Source organism: Chamaea fasciata, unplaced genomic scaffold (assembly GCF_029207755.1).
Source record: "Chamaea fasciata isolate MVZ Bird 193981 ecotype frontalis unplaced genomic scaffold, bChaFas1.0.hap1 SCAF_8, whole genome shotgun sequence".
Lineage (NCBI taxonomy): Eukaryota > Metazoa > Chordata > Aves > Passeriformes > Sylviidae > Chamaea > Chamaea fasciata.
The window spans coordinates 5,911,426-5,929,726 of record NW_027094093.1 but is presented as its reverse complement, the minus strand read 5'-3'; the positions used below and the strand labels follow the sequence as shown (position 1 = coordinate 5,929,726).

General features: G+C 36.1%; 1 protein-coding gene across 2 annotated transcripts in view; it reads left to right on the top strand.

Annotated features, from left to right (window-relative positions):
* Window positions 1-18,301, top strand: part of NCKAP1 (NCK associated protein 1) — a 57,011-nt gene that overhangs the window by 26,765 nt on the left and 11,945 nt on the right. For both annotated transcript variants that reach the window (XM_066189480.1, XM_066189479.1), the window contains exons 10-25: window positions 450-506; window positions 1,037-1,133; window positions 1,378-1,484; window positions 2,584-2,716; window positions 4,016-4,097; window positions 4,505-4,563; window positions 5,130-5,275; window positions 5,783-5,915; window positions 7,583-7,702; window positions 7,949-8,088; window positions 9,259-9,390; window positions 11,699-11,917; window positions 12,278-12,408; window positions 12,810-12,907; window positions 17,165-17,258; window positions 17,876-17,958. In XM_066189480.1, coding sequence (XP_066045577.1) covers window positions 450-506; window positions 1,037-1,133; window positions 1,378-1,484; window positions 2,584-2,716; window positions 4,016-4,097; window positions 4,505-4,563; window positions 5,130-5,275; window positions 5,783-5,915; window positions 7,583-7,702; window positions 7,949-8,088; window positions 9,259-9,390; window positions 11,699-11,917; window positions 12,278-12,408; window positions 12,810-12,907; window positions 17,165-17,258; window positions 17,876-17,958 — 1,831 coding nt within the window. The remainder of the gene's footprint in view (window positions 1-449; window positions 507-1,036; window positions 1,134-1,377; window positions 1,485-2,583; window positions 2,717-4,015; window positions 4,098-4,504; window positions 4,564-5,129; window positions 5,276-5,782; window positions 5,916-7,582; window positions 7,703-7,948; window positions 8,089-9,258; window positions 9,391-11,698; window positions 11,918-12,277; window positions 12,409-12,809; window positions 12,908-17,164; window positions 17,259-17,875; window positions 17,959-18,301) is intronic.

The following is an 18,301-nucleotide window of genomic DNA, read 5'->3' as shown; positions in this document are numbered from 1 at the left end:
AATGCGTAAGTTTTAAAGGCCTAATTTCATAACCACCACACCTTTTTTTATCTCAGCCTGGTGAATCAGTCTCTAAAATGGCAAGTCTCTAAGGTTAATGATCTCACCCACAAATCTCGATTTGCTGAAGGGAAATGATGTTACAAATGTGGAGTTTGCTTGAAAAATTGCATCTTGGCTCCCACTGTTTCTGCAGTACATTATATGAAAACTCAGAAACAAAGTTGAGACCTCTACCAGCAAACAGCAGCAGCACTTCAGGAGAAAGAAAGAAAGAAAGAATTTTTGCTTTGAGTATCGAGTTTTGGCATTTAGCTCTGCTCAGGAACTGATGTGTGTTTTCTGCTGTATCCTGCTTGCTATAACGTAGCTCCTCTCAAGTCCTACTCAGCTCTTTGTAAAATGTGCTACTGATTCTCACACCGTATCTGATTGGTTTTTACCTGCAGCTACAACAAGCGTATTAATGACATCAGAGAGTGCAAAGAAGCTGCTGTTTCACATGCGTAAGTGTCTTAAAAAGTTTTTCTGGCAGATTTTAGCATTGGTTTTCTTAAAACAAAACTGTAAAGGTTGTACAAACAGAATTTGTCAAATGCTGAATTAGTCATGCGTTTTCAAGTGGGATCCTTTACTGATTGTTCTTTTAAATCTGGATTTGCTTAATGTCATTGCTGATTTAACTTCCCAAGTTTTAGATTATTTTTTGAATTCTCAAGATGAAAGTATTTAGTTTATTAATTAATTACATTTTATCTGATTACAAAATGTGAATGCAGATCAAATAGAAATGCTTTAATGTAGTCTAGTGCACATCACAGAGAGGGGGCAGAGAGCTTGGTGTTTAAATTGATTGATGCTTCAAGAATATATGGGGTTGGCAATGAGGGTGCCAATTTTTTGAACCACGTTCTTCAAAACTCTGAACTTTTGATGTTGATGTAATATAGTCTGCCTGTGCTTGGTCTTAAATGCTTTTGCAAATCAAGTGTTCTGTGGCTGGCATAGTGGATAATGCATGATTCTTTTGATGCAGCGGTTCAATGCATAGAGAGAGACGCAAGTTTTTACGTTCCGCACTCAAGGAACTGGCCACTGTCTTGTCTGATCAGCCAGGCCTCCTGGGTCCCAAGGTAATGACAGCTTTTATGCTTTGCATTTGTGCAAAAACCGGTGTGTTTCTCAATGATAAATCCAATATTTATTTTCTTTTTTTGGGGGGAAAGGCTCCTTACTTCACTCTGAGAAAACCCACTTAGTTTTTTAAATTCTTAAAATTTTAAGAGACTAGTTTAGAGACTAGTTGCCTCTTGAATGCACAAACTATTCAGCTGTTGTGTACATTGATAAGCTTGTGAATAATTTTTTGTTTTTCAGGCACTTTTTGTATTTATGGCATTATCCTTTGCTCGTGATGAAATCATTTGGCTTCTTCGTCATGCAGATAATATGCCAAAGAAGAGTGCAGATGATTTCATAGATAAGTATGTTCATTGTTAATGCAATGCATTCAATATTAGAATTTGACAGACAAAATAAATTTGAAGGCAGTGGAATCTCAGAAAAAGTTGGCTACGTGGAGCAGCTGGGAATGTTCAGAAAATTTTTACTTGGGAATATTAAGTGTACCTTCAAAACAGAAAACTGTCCTAGAAATTGGAGCACATCAGTGAAAATTCATTTATAAAATAAAAATATTTTATATAAGTTTTGTTTTTTTAACTCTGGATAGGCAAAAATAAAGCTTTTTCTTGTGTCTTCACTGATTTTGCATTGATTAAATCAGTGAAGGAGACAAGAAAACTTTCAAAATGTTTTATATGTTGATTTGTAGAATGCCTCTTGTGGCAAAACTGTCTTTTGAATCAGCTAAGCTTTATTTATGTAGTACAGCATTAGTGTCACCATAAACAGATGGTAAAAATGAGAAATACAATTACAAGATCTTACAAGTGTGGATAGGCAGGAGACTTCTCAAGGTTATTGGACACAAGGTTGAATGAAAGATTGCGGGAATTTAGGCAAGAAACAATCTCAAGGCCATTTATAGAGCTGGAGTGGGTAAATCTCAGCTTCTCTCCACTGGATTTAGGTGCTAAGGAAATATGGAGGTTCCAGAGCCTATCTGAAAAAACCTGTGCAAGTATTTAACCATCCTCATGGCTTGGGAAAAAACCCCCCACAACCAGAAAAGAAGTTATTAAACTTGTATTTTTCAAGTTTAACCACTTTTTGAGAAAAAACTTTTTTTTTCCAAATTGAGCTGTACAGAAGGGCTTCTTATTCAGAAAAAGAACTGAATAGTTATATAGACCTTTGAGGTTTGTGTACTGTGGTGGTATCCTGCTAACTTATGTCCTAGTGAGTGGATTTGACCTTGCAGAGAAAATTATCTATGTAATTATCCTTTTTAATTCTAAATTACCCATTTACAACATTAACAAGTATTTTCATACAGAAATTAGCTATTTATAATTGTTTTAAAAGCAAGGTATAGGAGGAAATCCCCTTGAGAAGCATCCCGCTGATAGAAATTAATATTTTGAGTGATATTTGTAAGCTTTTCCTTGTCTTTTTGTCTAGGCACATAGCTGAGCTAATATTCTACATGGAGGAGCTCAGGGCACATGTGAGAAAATATGGACCAGTGATGCAGAGATATTATGTCCAGTATCTCTCTGGCTTTGATGCAGTGGTCTTAAATGAGCTCGTGCAGGTATGCAACATCATGGTTCTGGGTTCTCAAATGCAAATTTTAACGTTTTTGGGCTTTTTGTCCAAGATGAGGTCATAAGATGCATCCCAGCTTGTGGATTTTGATGAGCTTTATGGAATAAAATTAACTTACTGTTTAGTTCTGGGATTTAGAGTTGAACTTGTGGTTTCTATGTAGAATCGCAGAATATCCCAAGTTGGAAGGGACCCACAAGGCTCATCTGCACAGGACACCCCAACAATCCCACCCTGTGCCTGAGAGCATTGTCCAAATGCTCCTTGGGCTCTGGCAACCTTGGGGCTGTGACGCCAAGTCCTCAGGATCCTGCTCAGTGCCCAACAACCCTCTCTGATGGAGGAACCTTTCCCTAACACCCAACCTAAACCTCCCCTGGCACAGCTTCATACCATTGTCAGTGGTATGAATTTATGTACTCCAGTATTCATAGATGAATATTAAGAATATAATATTATGTTATGTTATGTTAAGAGACAGTGAAACAGGTACTGTCACTGAAGGAGTGTAGAAACCTTTTCTTATTTAGCCCAACCGAGAAATTACGATAAACTTTCTGAAGTGCTTTGGTTTTATTCCCTAGTGATGCCACTAGATGGAGCCCAAACTGAAACAAGGGGGAAAAATGGGCTTGAATTTTAATTGTCATTAATTGATAACAGCTATCAAGCACCAGGTTAGACAAATGATTGACTGGTAATTTGGATTTTTTCAGCCTTTAGGGGTCAATATCACCTATTGCTGGAATTATGAGAAACTTCTGCATTGCATTACTTTACAGAAGTGTGGTCCTATTAGTGGCTAAAACGAAAAAGATTTATGTTGCATTTGTAAAACTTGAATCGTTAGTAAAATAAATTTGAGTTTTTAATAAAAAAAAAATTGAGAGGGGGTTTTTTGTAGGTAAAGTGATGCTGACATGAGCTCCATTTTGCAAAGAAGACCTGCTATAGCCAGGTTTTCTTTGCAAAAAAGACGGAAAATGTAGCATAGCTACATCCACTGACAGATTTTCCTGTTTTGAACTGATATTGGTTTGGAAACAATCTTTTCTAGGCATTTGTCATCAACCAATGGATTAAAAAGTGAAAGCTATTAAATAGCACTCTTTGAAATATCCTATCAAGTTACCTCTTGTAGGTTTTTGGACATTTCAGAGTATAGCTGATAAATGGGGCATGGATATTGACATTGTTTCATAGACCAAGTTTAAAGTAGTAATAATAATAATAATAATAATAATAATAATAATAATAATAATAATAGCAACAACATTTATTTTAGAATCTTTCAGTGTGCCCAGAGGATGAATCAATCATCATGTCCTCTTTTGTAAACACAATGACTTCACTAAGTGTGAAACAAGGTAAGTTTAAATGATCTCGGAAAGTTGGTAACAGACTGGCAGATTCCTTTGAAAAGTTTCATGACTTTTGTTTCACGTAATCAGTAGAAGGAGATAAACTGCTTTTGTTCCCTTGTTTCTCTTTCATTTCTGTATCTGCTTCTTGTGGTGTGTCCCTTTTCCAAAGAATGCTCTTGAGTAGTAATTCTGCCTTTTAAAATAGAAAACATATTGCACATATTTTCATCTAGATATTTTAATTCCTTTTACTGCAACTGTACTGGATCAAAATTCTTGGGTAAAAACATGAGGTTCATTATCTAAATAATTCTTTGCTACTTTGGGGTTTTTAGAAGATCTGATATAGTATATCTGAATTTGTTACTATTTTCTAAGGTGTTTTTGTTCTATATTTTTCCCTGATGCAGTTGAAGATGGAGAGGTATTTGACTTCAGAGGAATGAGATTAGACTGGTTTAGATTGCAGGTAAGAATTGGTAAATATGCATGACATTTCACTAACTTTAAACCAAAATATTTCCTAGATTACTAGTGTCCTAGATTCCTCTCACACTGGAAGTGGGTGACAGGCTATCTAAAAATAACTTTCTCTTAAAATCAAACAAATGCTTTAAGAGATAATTTCCTATGTTTTGATATAACTTTGTCTGCTTTGGGTACTTTTTGCGAATCATCCCTTGGGGTGTTTGTAACAGTTCAGAAATAGAATGTGTTGAGGCTGAGCTGTTTGGTGGGTGTGTGGAGTGTGATTCAGTGTGCCTACACTGGTGAAGGAGAGCTTTCAGGTTTGTGTTTTGCCAATACATTCGTTCTGCAGTTTATCTCTGAATTAGCCATGTTCAGTAGATGTTTAGAGACTTCACTGAAAGGCAGTTTGCTTTTTGTTTGCTCCAGTGGAAAGAGAAGAATCCCTGCATGGTCTTTAAATACTCAGAGCACAAACAGTGTTTCACATCGGTATTGAGCAACAGCAATGGAATTTGCACAAAAAGCAGCTGCAGATCTAACATATAAATTGTTTTGTCTTTCCAGGCCTACACCAGCGTTTCTAAAGCTTCGCTTGGTCTTGCGGACCATAGAGAACTAGGAAAAATGATGAACACAATCATTTTCCACACAAAAATGGTAGATTCTTTGGTGGAGATGTTGGTTGAAACCTCAGATCTTTCTATCTTTTGGTATGCTACTAACCTGACTGTACAAGGGTTTTTTTATTATTATTTATGATTTGGTTTGTCCTTGCGAGTGTTATTTTTAAATAGCACGCTTTGTAGGAAGATAGGCCAGTGGAAAAATGGACTGGAATTTCTGGTTTCTTGCAGAATTAGTTTGAAAAAGGTATTTATGAACATCTGTCAGAGATATTCTCCAAGCAGTCATATAATTGATCAGGAATCATTTGCAGATTTTTTCCTTCGTACTTTTTGGCAAAAAGTGCAAGTTTTTACAGCCCCTATGTGGCAAAAATCAGAATAAAAATATGATTATGATAATAATACTTATATAAAATAGATGTGCAAATAAAATACCAAAGTGAATGGAGAAAACAAAAATGATGAAAGCATGGGGCAGTTTTTGGTATGCAAAATGGTCATGTTTGGTTTGTGTGAAGTAAGCCTTATTTGCAGCAAAAATATATATATTGCATTTAAATGTCTAATTAATAACTGGTTAATTCTGTTCAGTTTTTATAGTCGTGCTTTTGAGAAGATGTTTCAGCAGTGTTTGGAGCTTCCCTCTCAATCAAGATACTCAATTGCATTCCCACTGCTTTGTACTCACTTTATGAGCTGTACCCATGAACTGTGCCCTGAGGAGGTAATTTTTAAATTTTAGTTATTTTCTTCTCTTATTCAACCTTGAGTGAACTAGGGTTCACACTAGAGCTGAGCACTGCAAGAAGGTGTTTGTTACGGCAATTTAATATTTCAGGGAGGAGAGTCCTAAAAATGTAAAATTGGAGGTAAAACAAGTATATATCTTGTTTTGTGACTCTTCATGCATAAATCTCTAAATCCTTTTCTGAAGTGAGAAAGCATTTTGGTCTTTGCTTTAAAGAGGGATTATCTAGGATACAAAAAATCAGATGACTTTTCATGCTTAGATACTAATAAATCCCACATGCTATTAAAGCTTAGAAGCAACAGTTTTCTTGTTAAATGGTTTATAAATTCATAGTTGGGAGAAGGAAATAGGAAGTTGGGGGTTCTGTATGGCTTGTTACAGTTTTCTTCAGTAAGGAAAAAAAATAGGTGATACACAGTATAATGCAAGCGTTTGCTTTGGTCAGAACTGGGTTATGGGAACATTGTTGGTTAGAGTTGGAATTTAAAAAATACAGTGTTCCTTGAAGAAATGGACTCTTTGTTAAAGGAAGCAGTTTGAATCTGAGGAAATTCTTTCTATTTTTGTTGTAATGGCATAAATCCTTTAGTACATTTCCTGTATGTTCATTGATTTTGGAAATAGTCTGAGAGTTAAACTTGGCCATTTTTATGTAGTGCTCATGAAAATGTTGTTTTCATTCCTAACAGTGCTCATCTGAAACAATGAGTTGAAAAAGATTTATTGTAATATACACAATGTGGGGTTTTCTTATTTAAACATAAAATTCTTTCTTGCTAAACTTCATTACAATATATATTTATATAGGTATTTTCCTCGTATGCTTTGCTTTAAATAGCTGCCAATGCTATTTGTACTAGACAAGCACTAAAAAGTTTCCAGGAAAGCTTCACCCTTTAGGACAAGAGACATCTTTGAAAACAATTATAGTAACAGTAAGGAATCAGTAGCCAAAGTCCACTGGACACTAGTTACTGTGCATTCAGCTGCAGCAAGCACATTTTGTCACAGCCAGCAGAACTTGAAGTTCAGTATCTGAATTGTATGCCTTGGTAACTATTATCATTTTGGGAAAATGTTCTTTGCTGTGCTGTGTACAGTGTGCCATAGTGTGGCTGATAGAAAGTAAACATCAGTGGTGAAAGGAGGATTTCAGCGAGACAGAGACTGTGCTTGTGTAGATCCAGTGACCAAGGAACAAAATCCAGAAATGAATGCAGCAGGGCTTTATTATTGACTTTTTCAATGATATGAAGGACAGTACCTTCTCTATAGCTTGAGTTGCATGCTCTTCCCACCCTGGACTTAGTATTGGCACATATTAATGAAGAGGACATTCACAGAGACTTAGGAATATTGGACAGAATAGATTTGATCCAAGATTAAATGTGAAAACTTACTTCTTCAAAACACTTTTTTTTGCCTCTTTTTATAAAAAACATTTTTGATGGTGACTTTGAAAATTTCATGGTTCAAATTGCTTCCAAAAAAAGAAAAAAAAATAGCCTGGAGTCAAGATTGAGGACAATGAATTTATTATTTCCCATATGCTAGTTATATGATTAGTGAAGTGTTCTCTACAGTACTGTAGGACTGATGGGAAACTGAAAATCCTGCTTCCTTTGCTCCCTTTTTAACAGCGACATCATATTGGAGATCGTAGTCTCTCCTTGTGTAACATGTTCTTGGATGAAATGGCTAAACAGGCTCGAAATCTTATCACAGACATTTGCACAGAACAATGTACACTGAGTGATCAGGTGAGTATGGTTGTATCTGTTTTAATTCTCCCTTGAGATTGTCTCCATTCAACTTTCTGGATACTTTCTGTTCACTTTTTTCTCTGTGTTTTGGGTAAATTTTCTGTTTATAAATCTGAAGGTGATTTGAGCAAGAATTTTTAATACTAGAATCATGTCAGAGAAAGAATGTGTTATTTGTGTGATGAAGTGTGCTAAAAAAAATCAGATTTTAATTTGGAGGGGCTATGTCTTTTTGGTTACTAGTTGTTGCCAAAACATTGTGCCAAAACCATCAGTCAAGCAGTGAACAAGAAGTCAAAAAAACAGACTGGGAAGAAAGGAGAACCTGAAAGGGAGAAACCGGGAGTAGAAAGCATGAGGAAAAACAGATTGGTTGTGACAAAGTAAGCTGCTGCTTCTATTCTTTTCACCTTGAATCCGAAGTGAAAATGTGTTTTGCATATTAAATGCTTCTTGCTTAATTTGTTTGAATAAATTTAATTGCTTGTAAGTTGGACCAGGTTTGCGGTTGGTGAGCATGTGATGCTTCTGTGGCTTGTATAGAGACTGAATTTTGTTACATGGGTAATAAGAATATTTGTCACTTGAATTTGTCCCCTTGGCTGTTTCCTTTCCTGAGCAGAAAGAATCCCTGTGCTGCAGCCAGGCTTCCTGAATAGTCATATTAACTGTGGGTGTGTGAGTCCAAGGAGTGGGTGGCATCTTTGGTTCTACCTTGCTTTAGCACTCTTAAGTACAGGCTGGGCAGGAATTTCTTGCTGCTGTAAGGCTGATGGCTGCCATTGGTAGTGTAGCTCCAGTGCCTGAACCAAGTGGGGAAGGTTTTCTTGTTAGAGGCTGTAGAAGAACTGAGAGCACCAGTAAATCAATAGCAAAACCAAAAAACCCACCTGGAGTAGATAAGATGAAAGGTTAATAAATAGAGCTTGGGGTGTAAGAGGGTGGGAATGGCCATAAGATAGGTGTAAGGAGACATCAGGATGGTAGAGTGATAAAAATATGAAGAAAACCAAAAATAGGAAAGTGTGTGATTGGGAGTGCCTAAATGCACGCACTGCTGAAGGGGGGAAGTGGTTTTGCTACAGTTGCAACCACCAAACAGCAGAGAACTGTAAAGATTAGAGAAATTGATGGAATTGAACTTAGTTTAAGATTTGTTCCCCCAATATTTTTAGGGTTTTATTATTGCCTGCTAGGAAACATTATTTGTATTGTTTAGTTCAGTTTGGGAAAAATCACTTAAACCTCTATTCTTTTTTTTTTTTTTTTTGGGGGGGGGGGTAAAAAAATACATAAATCTATATATATATTAAAAAAATGAATCTCACATCACTGTATGCAATGCAGATCCAGTACGCAGTTGTAGGATGTGTTCTTGGCCAAAATTTTGGTTTTTAAATGTGCTAGAAAAGTGTCTCAAAGCAGAATATGATAATGAAGACTTAGACCTGTACCTGCTTTTGAGGCATTATCCATTCAACATGTGCCTTCCATGATAACATACACTTATGTTACATTAAATATTTTTCTTTATTTCTTGTCTATTCTTAAAGCCTGGACAAACTGCATACTGCACTTTCTGAGCTCTGCTTCTCAATCAATTACGTACCAAACATGGTGGTTTGGGAACACACGTTTACCCCAAGAGAATATTTGACATCTCACCTGGAAATCCGCTTTACCAAGTAAGAAATATTGTAGAGTTAGAAGCATTGATACACAAGATAAGCCTTTGCTAGTTTATGTTGGAAATATTGTGTGCTTACTACATTTTATTAGATTGTAAAGGTGGATTGTAAAAATTGTGAGTAGAATCCCAACTAAGTGATTATCAAGTTACATGTGCAAACGTACACGATAGTCAATTCCCGTTGTGAAATCCATATAATCTGTTTAACAGCCAGATCCTGCATTCCCAGTCCTGTGTATTTTGTAGGGGCTGGTGATGGCTGGTTTTAGGCATGTATGAAGACATGTATTCCCACCATTCTTTTGCACAGTGCTGGAGTGTTTTCAAATATTTGAGTCCACTGCCTTGCTGAAAATCTGAAAATCAGAAGTCAAGATCTGACAAAGCCAGTTGAGAATATGTGCAGTTGTTTGTTTGTTTTTTTAATAAGGTGTTGATGTTTGATATTCCTGTCTGTTCTTACCTTAATCTTCCCACAGTTTTTCATAGAAATGTGCAAATGGCAACTTCTGGAGAGGACTTTGTATTAAACCAGCCAGCTATCCTGCTATTTTATGCCAAAGATTACTGGTTATATATTTCAAGCAGGGTATAAGGCTTAATCAGTTTTATCAACAAGACACAATATTAGGCCACTTATCAATAGATAAGGTGACATAAAAATGAAGATAACTTCATGACATTTTAAGAAGTCAGCTCTTCAGGTTTATGAATTTAGACCAGTGTTGGTCACTTGTGCTTATTATTTTAATTTGGGGGAGGTCAGCTTGTGGATTGGGGCTGAAGAAACAGGCACGTTACTTTCAGAGACTGCTTTCCTTTTTTAGCTTCATGAAAGAATTGAAATTTGTTAGCTGAGCAGAATAGATATTCCATTTATAATTATTTTTCAGACCTTCAAGTGGCATTTCTTTCAGAGGCTTGCAGTGTTCCTTAAAAGACAGTGTTAGTGTCTCACTGTTAGGGTTTGTTTACTGTTTTAAGCTCCTCTGTGTCACGTGGGATTGGACTGCAGCTTATTATTATGCCACTTAGTATTGTTATTGTATCAATTTTGAATTTATTTTAAAATAAGAGACTGCCTCAGAAGCAAACTATTGGAAATACTTTCATATGACCCAACAACAACAAAAAAGTTACTCTTAAATAATGTGATGTTCTCCTCCAGAATAACTCATCCCATTCACCTGTGATGAAGGTTGTGATCTACCGATTTCTTTTTTTTTATTGTTGTTCTGTCTCTGAAAAGTACATCTTACTTAAAACCTTAATTCTCAAAGCCTGAGACCATAAACTTTTTTAATAAACTTAAAATAAACACTACAACAAGTATTTTTTTACTGAGAGTGCTTCTAAGGATCCCCTGATACAGTTTGTTTGGGGGTGTGTTTCCAGTAACATACTGGGTAAAGTCCATGTCCGTGTATGTTAAAATGGAATATACAATCCATCATACAGTTCTGCCCTAGCTTGCCTATGAACATCTGTTATTAGAAGGCTGGTTGTATTTATAGTGAGAATTTGAGCAAATTAAAGTATGTCCTGCAATTTCTTGGCTCCTTGATTAAAGATAGCAATCACAGTGTTGGCTAAATGGAGATGTGTTTTTCATAATAGGACTTCTGTTTATTTTCTTTACGTATATATTGGCTATATTTTTCAATTCATACTATACTATAGCTATGTGGTTTTTTAAAAGATGTTTCAAACTATAACAGCAGCTTTGGTCAAATAATTTTTTGTGTTAATATGCTTTGAACACTTCAATACGTGATTGCTCTTGCCTTTCCCAGAAGTTCTGCATTTTAAAAGACTTCAACATTAATTTATTTACCAAAGTAGTTGTTACATAAGCCTTGCACAGTGTGGATTACTTTTATATATATGGGGAAAAAAAAAAAGCTTTATTTTAAAAGTGCTTGGTGAATATTCTTAGTCTCATGAAATTTTTACTGGAACCACAGACACAGTTATCTTTGGAATCCAAAACTGTTTTTAAAAGTGTTTGTGTAGTATGTGCATTGATCAGAGTTTTATACTTGTGGATTTGAGAAGTATTCAAGTAAAATGAATATTTTCCATGCTTGAGAGTGTTTCAGGCCAGGTTGGATGGAGCTTTTGTGCAACCTGGTCTAGTGGAAGGTGTCCCTGCCCATGGCAGGAGAGGTTGAACCAGCTGATCTTTTAGGTCCCTTCGAACCCAGGCCATTCTATGATGCTGTGAAAATCTGTGGATATAAAACCATCTTTGTTGAATTTTACTAAGAAAATGAGTTTGTTTCCAACCCTTTTCTTTCTGAAAGGTCAATTGTTGGAATGACAATGTATAATCAAGCAACACAAGAGATTGCAAAGCCTTCGGAGCTGTTGACCAGTGTAAGAGCCTATATGACAGTCCTCCAGTCAATAGAAAATTATGTACAGATCGACATTACACGAGTGTTTAACAATGTTCTGCTTCAGCAAACCCAGCATTTAGATAGTCATGGTGAGCCAACCATTACCAGCCTGTACACAAATTGGTAAGTCTTAAATGAATGCTTGTTACAAATTTTTTAGAGATTTTTTTTGTTGCTGTTGTTTAGTGAAAAATCTGGAATTGGAGAAGTGGAGTTATTTTAAATTTTCTTACCTTTCCAACATCACATGTTTACTTCTCTCTGTACCTGTTAAAAACAGCTTAAAGTTTGCCTGTTGGCAAACTTCTACATTTTATAGGGACGAGACACAAATTAAAATGCAGGCATCAGTTGAACTATGAAAACAAAGCTTTGGTGTACGGGCTTTGCTGTCCCTTGTCGCACAAGTATATTTCATCTCTGTAGAGCGTCCATGAACATGTTGAATACGTTTCATCTAAAACGTATCCCCTTTCTGATAAGGTATTTGGAAACTTTGCTACGGCAAGTCAGCAATGGTCACATAGCTTATTTCCCGGCCATGAAGGCGTTTGTGAATTTGCCTACAGAAAATGAATTGACATTTAATGCTGAGGAGTACTCTGATATATCAGGTAAACTTCATACTTCTCCTCGATGTTTGTGAAGAACTGTTGTTGTATTGCTTGAGTAATTGGAATAACAGTAACTCTCAGAGCAACTGTTACTGACATAACAGCAAACTCCTAGAGTTAACAATTGTTAGCCTTCAGTAGCATTATAAGTATTTTTATTCATGCTGTCTCTTGTCTCACTTTTCCTATTTTTGGTCAAAGTAGTGTTGCATTTAAGCTAAAGAAATGGGTGTATTACATGTTGGTGACTGTTACTTCAGTTTACTACCATACAAACTCTTGTCTTTAAAATTATGCTTTGAGGTAAAATATTTGTGCACTTAAAACACCTAGGTAGATGATGGGCTGCAAATAAATGAAGATGGAATGTTTGAAGTATAACAGTTTCTTTTTTTTCTCAGAAATGAGAGCCCTTTCAGAACTTCTGGGCCCATATGGCATGAAGTTCTTAAGTGAAAGTCTGATGTGGCACATCTCTTCACAGGTTGCTGAGCTTAAGGTAACTTTGGGAACTGGTGGGTGGGAAAGCTGTAGTTTGCTGGTTAAGCTTCCCTTAGGATATTTAATACCTATGTTTCTGCATGCCATCTTTTTAAAATTACTTGTTTGCCTTAAACAAACCAATGAAACTGTGAATTTTACTCTTCTTTTGTAGTAAGCTTGCACAGGGCACAGGTAGTATGTGTGTATCCCACATTCTTCAACAGTTGAACGTGCAGGACTTCATGCAGACTGTTCATTTCTGTGTTAGATACCCTAAGTTAGAAGTCAACTCTCTTTTATCGTCAGTGGGAAGACAAATGTTTTTGAAGTTCTCCAGGTGTTTGTGAAGCCCTTACCCAAGACTGTTGACTCTCCAAATGTTGCAGAAAAATCTCAAATCTATCTTAATAGTCTATAAGGACTTATTTCTTAACAATGTCTGTATGCTTTTATTGTTTAGTTTACGTGGATGAAAGACTTCAGGTCCTTTATTCTTTGTTAGTTTTACTCATTTTTACGTATGTCTTTCCCTCTGGCTCAACAGTAACCACTTATTATAAATGTCTGTGTTCTGATCAGTAAGCCTCACATCTGCTGCAAAACAAATAATAAAGTTGATGCAGTGAAAAAAAATTGGAAATGGGGGCATGTCAAGGAGGTTAGTTTCATGTATATTCAAAACAGCAAACAGTGACAGGGGAACCACTTGGTACCTGTGTAACTCCTTCTGGAAAGAAGTTTTAATAAATGTAATAATATATTCTACTTTCTCCAGATAGTCATACTATTTAAATGTTACTAATTGGCCTAGATTTTTTTTATATGACTTGTTCTTTTAGTGTCATTTCCAAATTTAATTCCAAGCTGTTATTACATCTCATAACTTTCAGTTTATTTAACCACTGATTAAACTAAGGAATTTTTGTAACTATTCACGTATGCTGTAATTTTGGAAAAGTACATGAATACCTCACAGATCTAAGGAACTTCCTTTCTTTCTTCAATAACAATTTATTACTAGCACACCAGACCTTTGGAAGAGTGTGGTTTTAATATATCCTCTGTTACACTTTCAAGGATCTTGTTTTCTTTGTAAACACCTTACTTGCAGTGCTGCTGAAAGGCTGAGGTGTATGATACAAAGGTTTGAAGTCTTTTATTCACTGTCACAGCTTAAGGAGAGGGGCTGCTTATGCTTTCCAAGCTGGTCTAAGAGCATGCAGCAACCCTGACCTGAGTGCCCAGCCTGCCAGGGTAATTGATTTCTTATGCCCATTCCAGTTTGAGTTAGAGCATGAGGCTTTCCAGGTGAGAATGGTGTGGTTTAACTCCTCACTGTGCAGTGACACCTGTCACGCTTCAAGGGAAGCACTTGAACATCTTTGGCAAGGGTTTGTTGCTGTGCTGTTTGTGCACTCACTGAGGAGTCATCATATTTTCCTCAAAATCAGCACAGTTTGTGTTGTACGTGTGTGTATTTTTTAAAAAGCAACTTTGAATTGTGTCTGAAATCTGTTATTTTCTGATACTGCTGAGGGTAAGCAGAGCATGATGTAGATCCACATGTGCATGACCACATTTTTGGAGGAAAAAACAAAGTAATAAAACGTTCATGTCTTTGGCTGAAATAGTTGGCTTAGGAAGAGAGCCCTGAGAAGCATCTGTGTTTGGGGGAAGAAAGCAACAAGAGGAGAAGATGGGGAATTTGGTACAAGTGGGGTTCAACATGCTTGCTTTGCTTCCTGCAAAGTGGGACTATGTGTCAGTTTTATATCTGAAGTTCAAGACTGAGGCAAGAAGGGAAAGGCTGCCACGTTGAAGCCACTATTTGAACTGTATTCCAGCCTACTCCTTTTAAATCTTAAATTAACATGCTGGTTATTTGTGAAGCTGAAAACTTGACTGAGTAACAGTGTGCATGGGCTATTGCCTCCAGTCTTGCATTCTGGAGAGCTTTGAGGGATTTGAAATAAGATGCCAAGTTCTGGCACCTTAGTTGGTTTAAAATTGCCCATCTTGCTTTCAGCACAAACCAGTCTTGCTTTGGCTTTTCATGTCATGCCCATACACGTGTGCAGTCTACTCATAGCAATTGAACAGTTTGGGTTGGAAGTGTTGCCTCTTTTTTCTCAAAAGAGAAAAAACCCTTGCAGCAGTGTTAAAATAGTGCAGTAAAAAGCAGACTTTCATTTGAAGTGTCCAGGCATCCCAGTGGTGATGGGATTGGCCCTGGCTTTCTACAATTTTATAAGGTTAATTAATTAGGATATCGCACAGGTATATCCAGTAGGAGATTTGGTTGCCCCAATAACCCACCTCTGGGTGAGCCCCTTGCAGTTTTTTGCCCTACTTCTTGTTACGACTTCTCAGATTCTGGTTGGAAAACCAAAAATGTTATTCTTGTAGGCCCTCTTCCTTGACAATAAGACTAAACAGTATTTTCAGGACTGTATTACATGGTTAGCTTATTGTTCTAAAATCTAGGGGGAAAGGGTAGGAAAACTACTGGATCTGCAACCATGCCTTAGCAATCTACAAAGCTACAAATGTATGAAAAATATATAAAAGGCTTAGGGGTCAGAAGGGAAGGGACCTTTAAGACTCTTGGTTAGTTTGCTGCATTTTGTATAGCTTATTTCTTTCCTCGCTTTTCAGTGAAAATAAAGTAGGGAGAGTGGGTGGATTATGGATAGGCTTGAGCTTATGGGAATAGCATGATCATGATAGAGTGCAGTTGTTGGACAGATCAGCTTTGCACAGGCTACTTACTACGAAGTGGGAGTAAACACTTGTTTCACCATTATTTATTTCATAGCAGCATTATAGATTGTGTTGGTTTTTTCTCCTCCTATGGTCACAGGAATATTTACTCTAAAATTTAATCTGCCTGCTTGCCAGATGCTATTTTGCCCTGTTCTCAGGGTGGGTTGAAGTAAAAGAAAACTATTAAAGCAGCTAGCAAAACTATCAAAGGTTAGATCTTCATGGATCCTTAGTAGTCGGTTCCTGCAGGTATTGCCACTTACATTTTATGAAATGTATATAATCGTGTTCCAAATTTACAGTGGCCTACATTTTTGATAGATATTAATTTTTCCTGCTGCCTCCTCTGGAAATTGAGATGGGTTGGAATGCACCTACTTGAAAAACGAATCTATTAATAATCTCTTTGGAAGACCACCTCCAATTCAGAATGTCTTTGTTTCTTCCTCTATACTTCAGTTCTTTCTTACATTGATTTAATTTAGTATACAAAACATTAATTGAAGTCTTCTTTAAACAGAAGGAAAAACACTTCAGTGTTCAGAGGAACACAAGAGATCTACATTTTTTAGCCGTTGATTGTCCTCTACATAGAGAGAATCACTTTTCCCTTTCTGAAATAGGGTACTTAGCATTGACACTGCAAAAATATTTTTATAAGAATAAACTACTTATTTTGTGTTTGAAGAGAGTTGAAAAATACAGCCTGGCACAGCCTAAATTCCTCAGCTAGCAGGAAATTTGGATCTGACATTTTAGAGATGTGATTATGCAATCTCTATAATTTAAATTTTAATCTGATAAATATTTGGAGAATGATTTCAGGGAAGTTATTACATGTACTCTAATCTTACAAGTTGCATATATGAGAGCTGTTAAAAATTAGAAACAGACACATTTTCTTTTGGCCAAACTGAAATGAAAACTACTGCACTTGAGTTTAACTGTTTCAGGCTAAAATGTTGGGACTTGGAGGTATGTTTTTGCTTTTTCATATTATTGTGGAAGAAAATCTCAAGTAAACTGCACCAAGGTTTAACAATCTGACTTCCACTTTTGATTCCATTTTTCAGTTTTACCAACATTAAATTTCAGCATAATTATTAAAAGCAGCAATCCAAAAGAATTTATTACTTTCTGAATTTATATTTTTATTGTAATATGTATACATTTCTTCTAAAAAGCTGAGTGGCACGAGGACCTGTTGTCTGGTTTTTACAGAGTTACACTCCTTTGCTTTAAGATGTGGTACGTGTTGCTCATTACAAAAATCACATTCTAAGGGGTATCTAATCCTCTGCTTTTTGATTCAGAGCTTGCTTTTGTGTATAGTAGTGACTGTTGATAATATTGATTTATTATTATTGTAGTCCCATTAAAAACACAGTGGGTACATCTGTGTTCCATGGGGTTAGTTGCTTTTCTGCCAACTTGAAATGTGCTAAATCAGGTATTTATCCAGTTAATATGCTGAAGTCAATAGCTGACATCAATCTTTGCTTCTTTATAGAAACTTGTGGTGGAGAACGTTGAAGTTCTAACACAAATGAGGACCAGCTTTGACAAGCCAGACCAGATGGCAGCTCTCTTTAAAAGATTATCATGTGGGTATCTAACAAGATCCTCCTAAGGATACAGAGTTATTTTTTGTATTTGTCTCTGTAAAGAAAATGGGAAAAATTAATTTCTCTGTATTGAGAGTATCCATAAGCAGCAAAATGTACATGAGCTCTTATAAACTGATGGATCATTTCAAACTTTTCCAGTCTTCTCATGTACAAAGTTAGATTTCAGTGTTATTTGGTGCACAGGCACTATATTAGTAGTGATGGTTTTGAGCATCATTTCAGGGATGATAATACGTAACAGCAATAATATGGAAGTCTGGAACATAGCTTTGGAATGAGAAACAAAAATAATTACAATAAAAATACACTTTTGTCCTCAAGAAAGCACAGAACCAATCCTAGCATCCCGTACTGACAGCTGTGTATGCTCGGTTTCATTCCAGGAAGTGGTAAATGTGATAGTCTTCTGCTGAAAATCCCACCGTGGATTCAGCTCTAAACACCTGCTTTAGCACTGGTTATTTTGGCTCTTTTAAGGAATGGCTTTGTTTCAGTACCTTGTTGTTTTCAATATTTTGTTAAATATTTTGTTTCTCTTATTTGAAGAATTGAGCTTGTGAACATCAACACCTTGTTCATTGTTCTCTTTTCAGCTGTTGACAGTGTTTTGAAGAGAATGACAATTATTGGTGTTATCTTGTCTTTTCGGTCATTGGCACAGGAAGCACTTAGAGATGTAAGAAAGAACTGAATATGTTCTGAATCATTTTCATTGTATTTAAGTTAATGGAATGACAGGATGTTGGAAGCTTAACTGTTCAGGAATGTTACCTCTTAAAAGGTTGACATCATGTGGGTAAAATGGCAATAGTCAGTTCTAATTGAACTTTGAATTGCAACTTGGGGTGAGGGAATATTTTTTGAGTACTGTTCAAAAGAGAACAGAGTTATATTTCAGAGAACCGTTATATTAAAGCATCAAATTCAGTTTAGATCATGTTCTGTGTTTACTCATTTTAAAGGCTTTTATTTCACTTTTTTATGGCAAACGTTTATTAGGTTTTAATGTCTTAAATCTA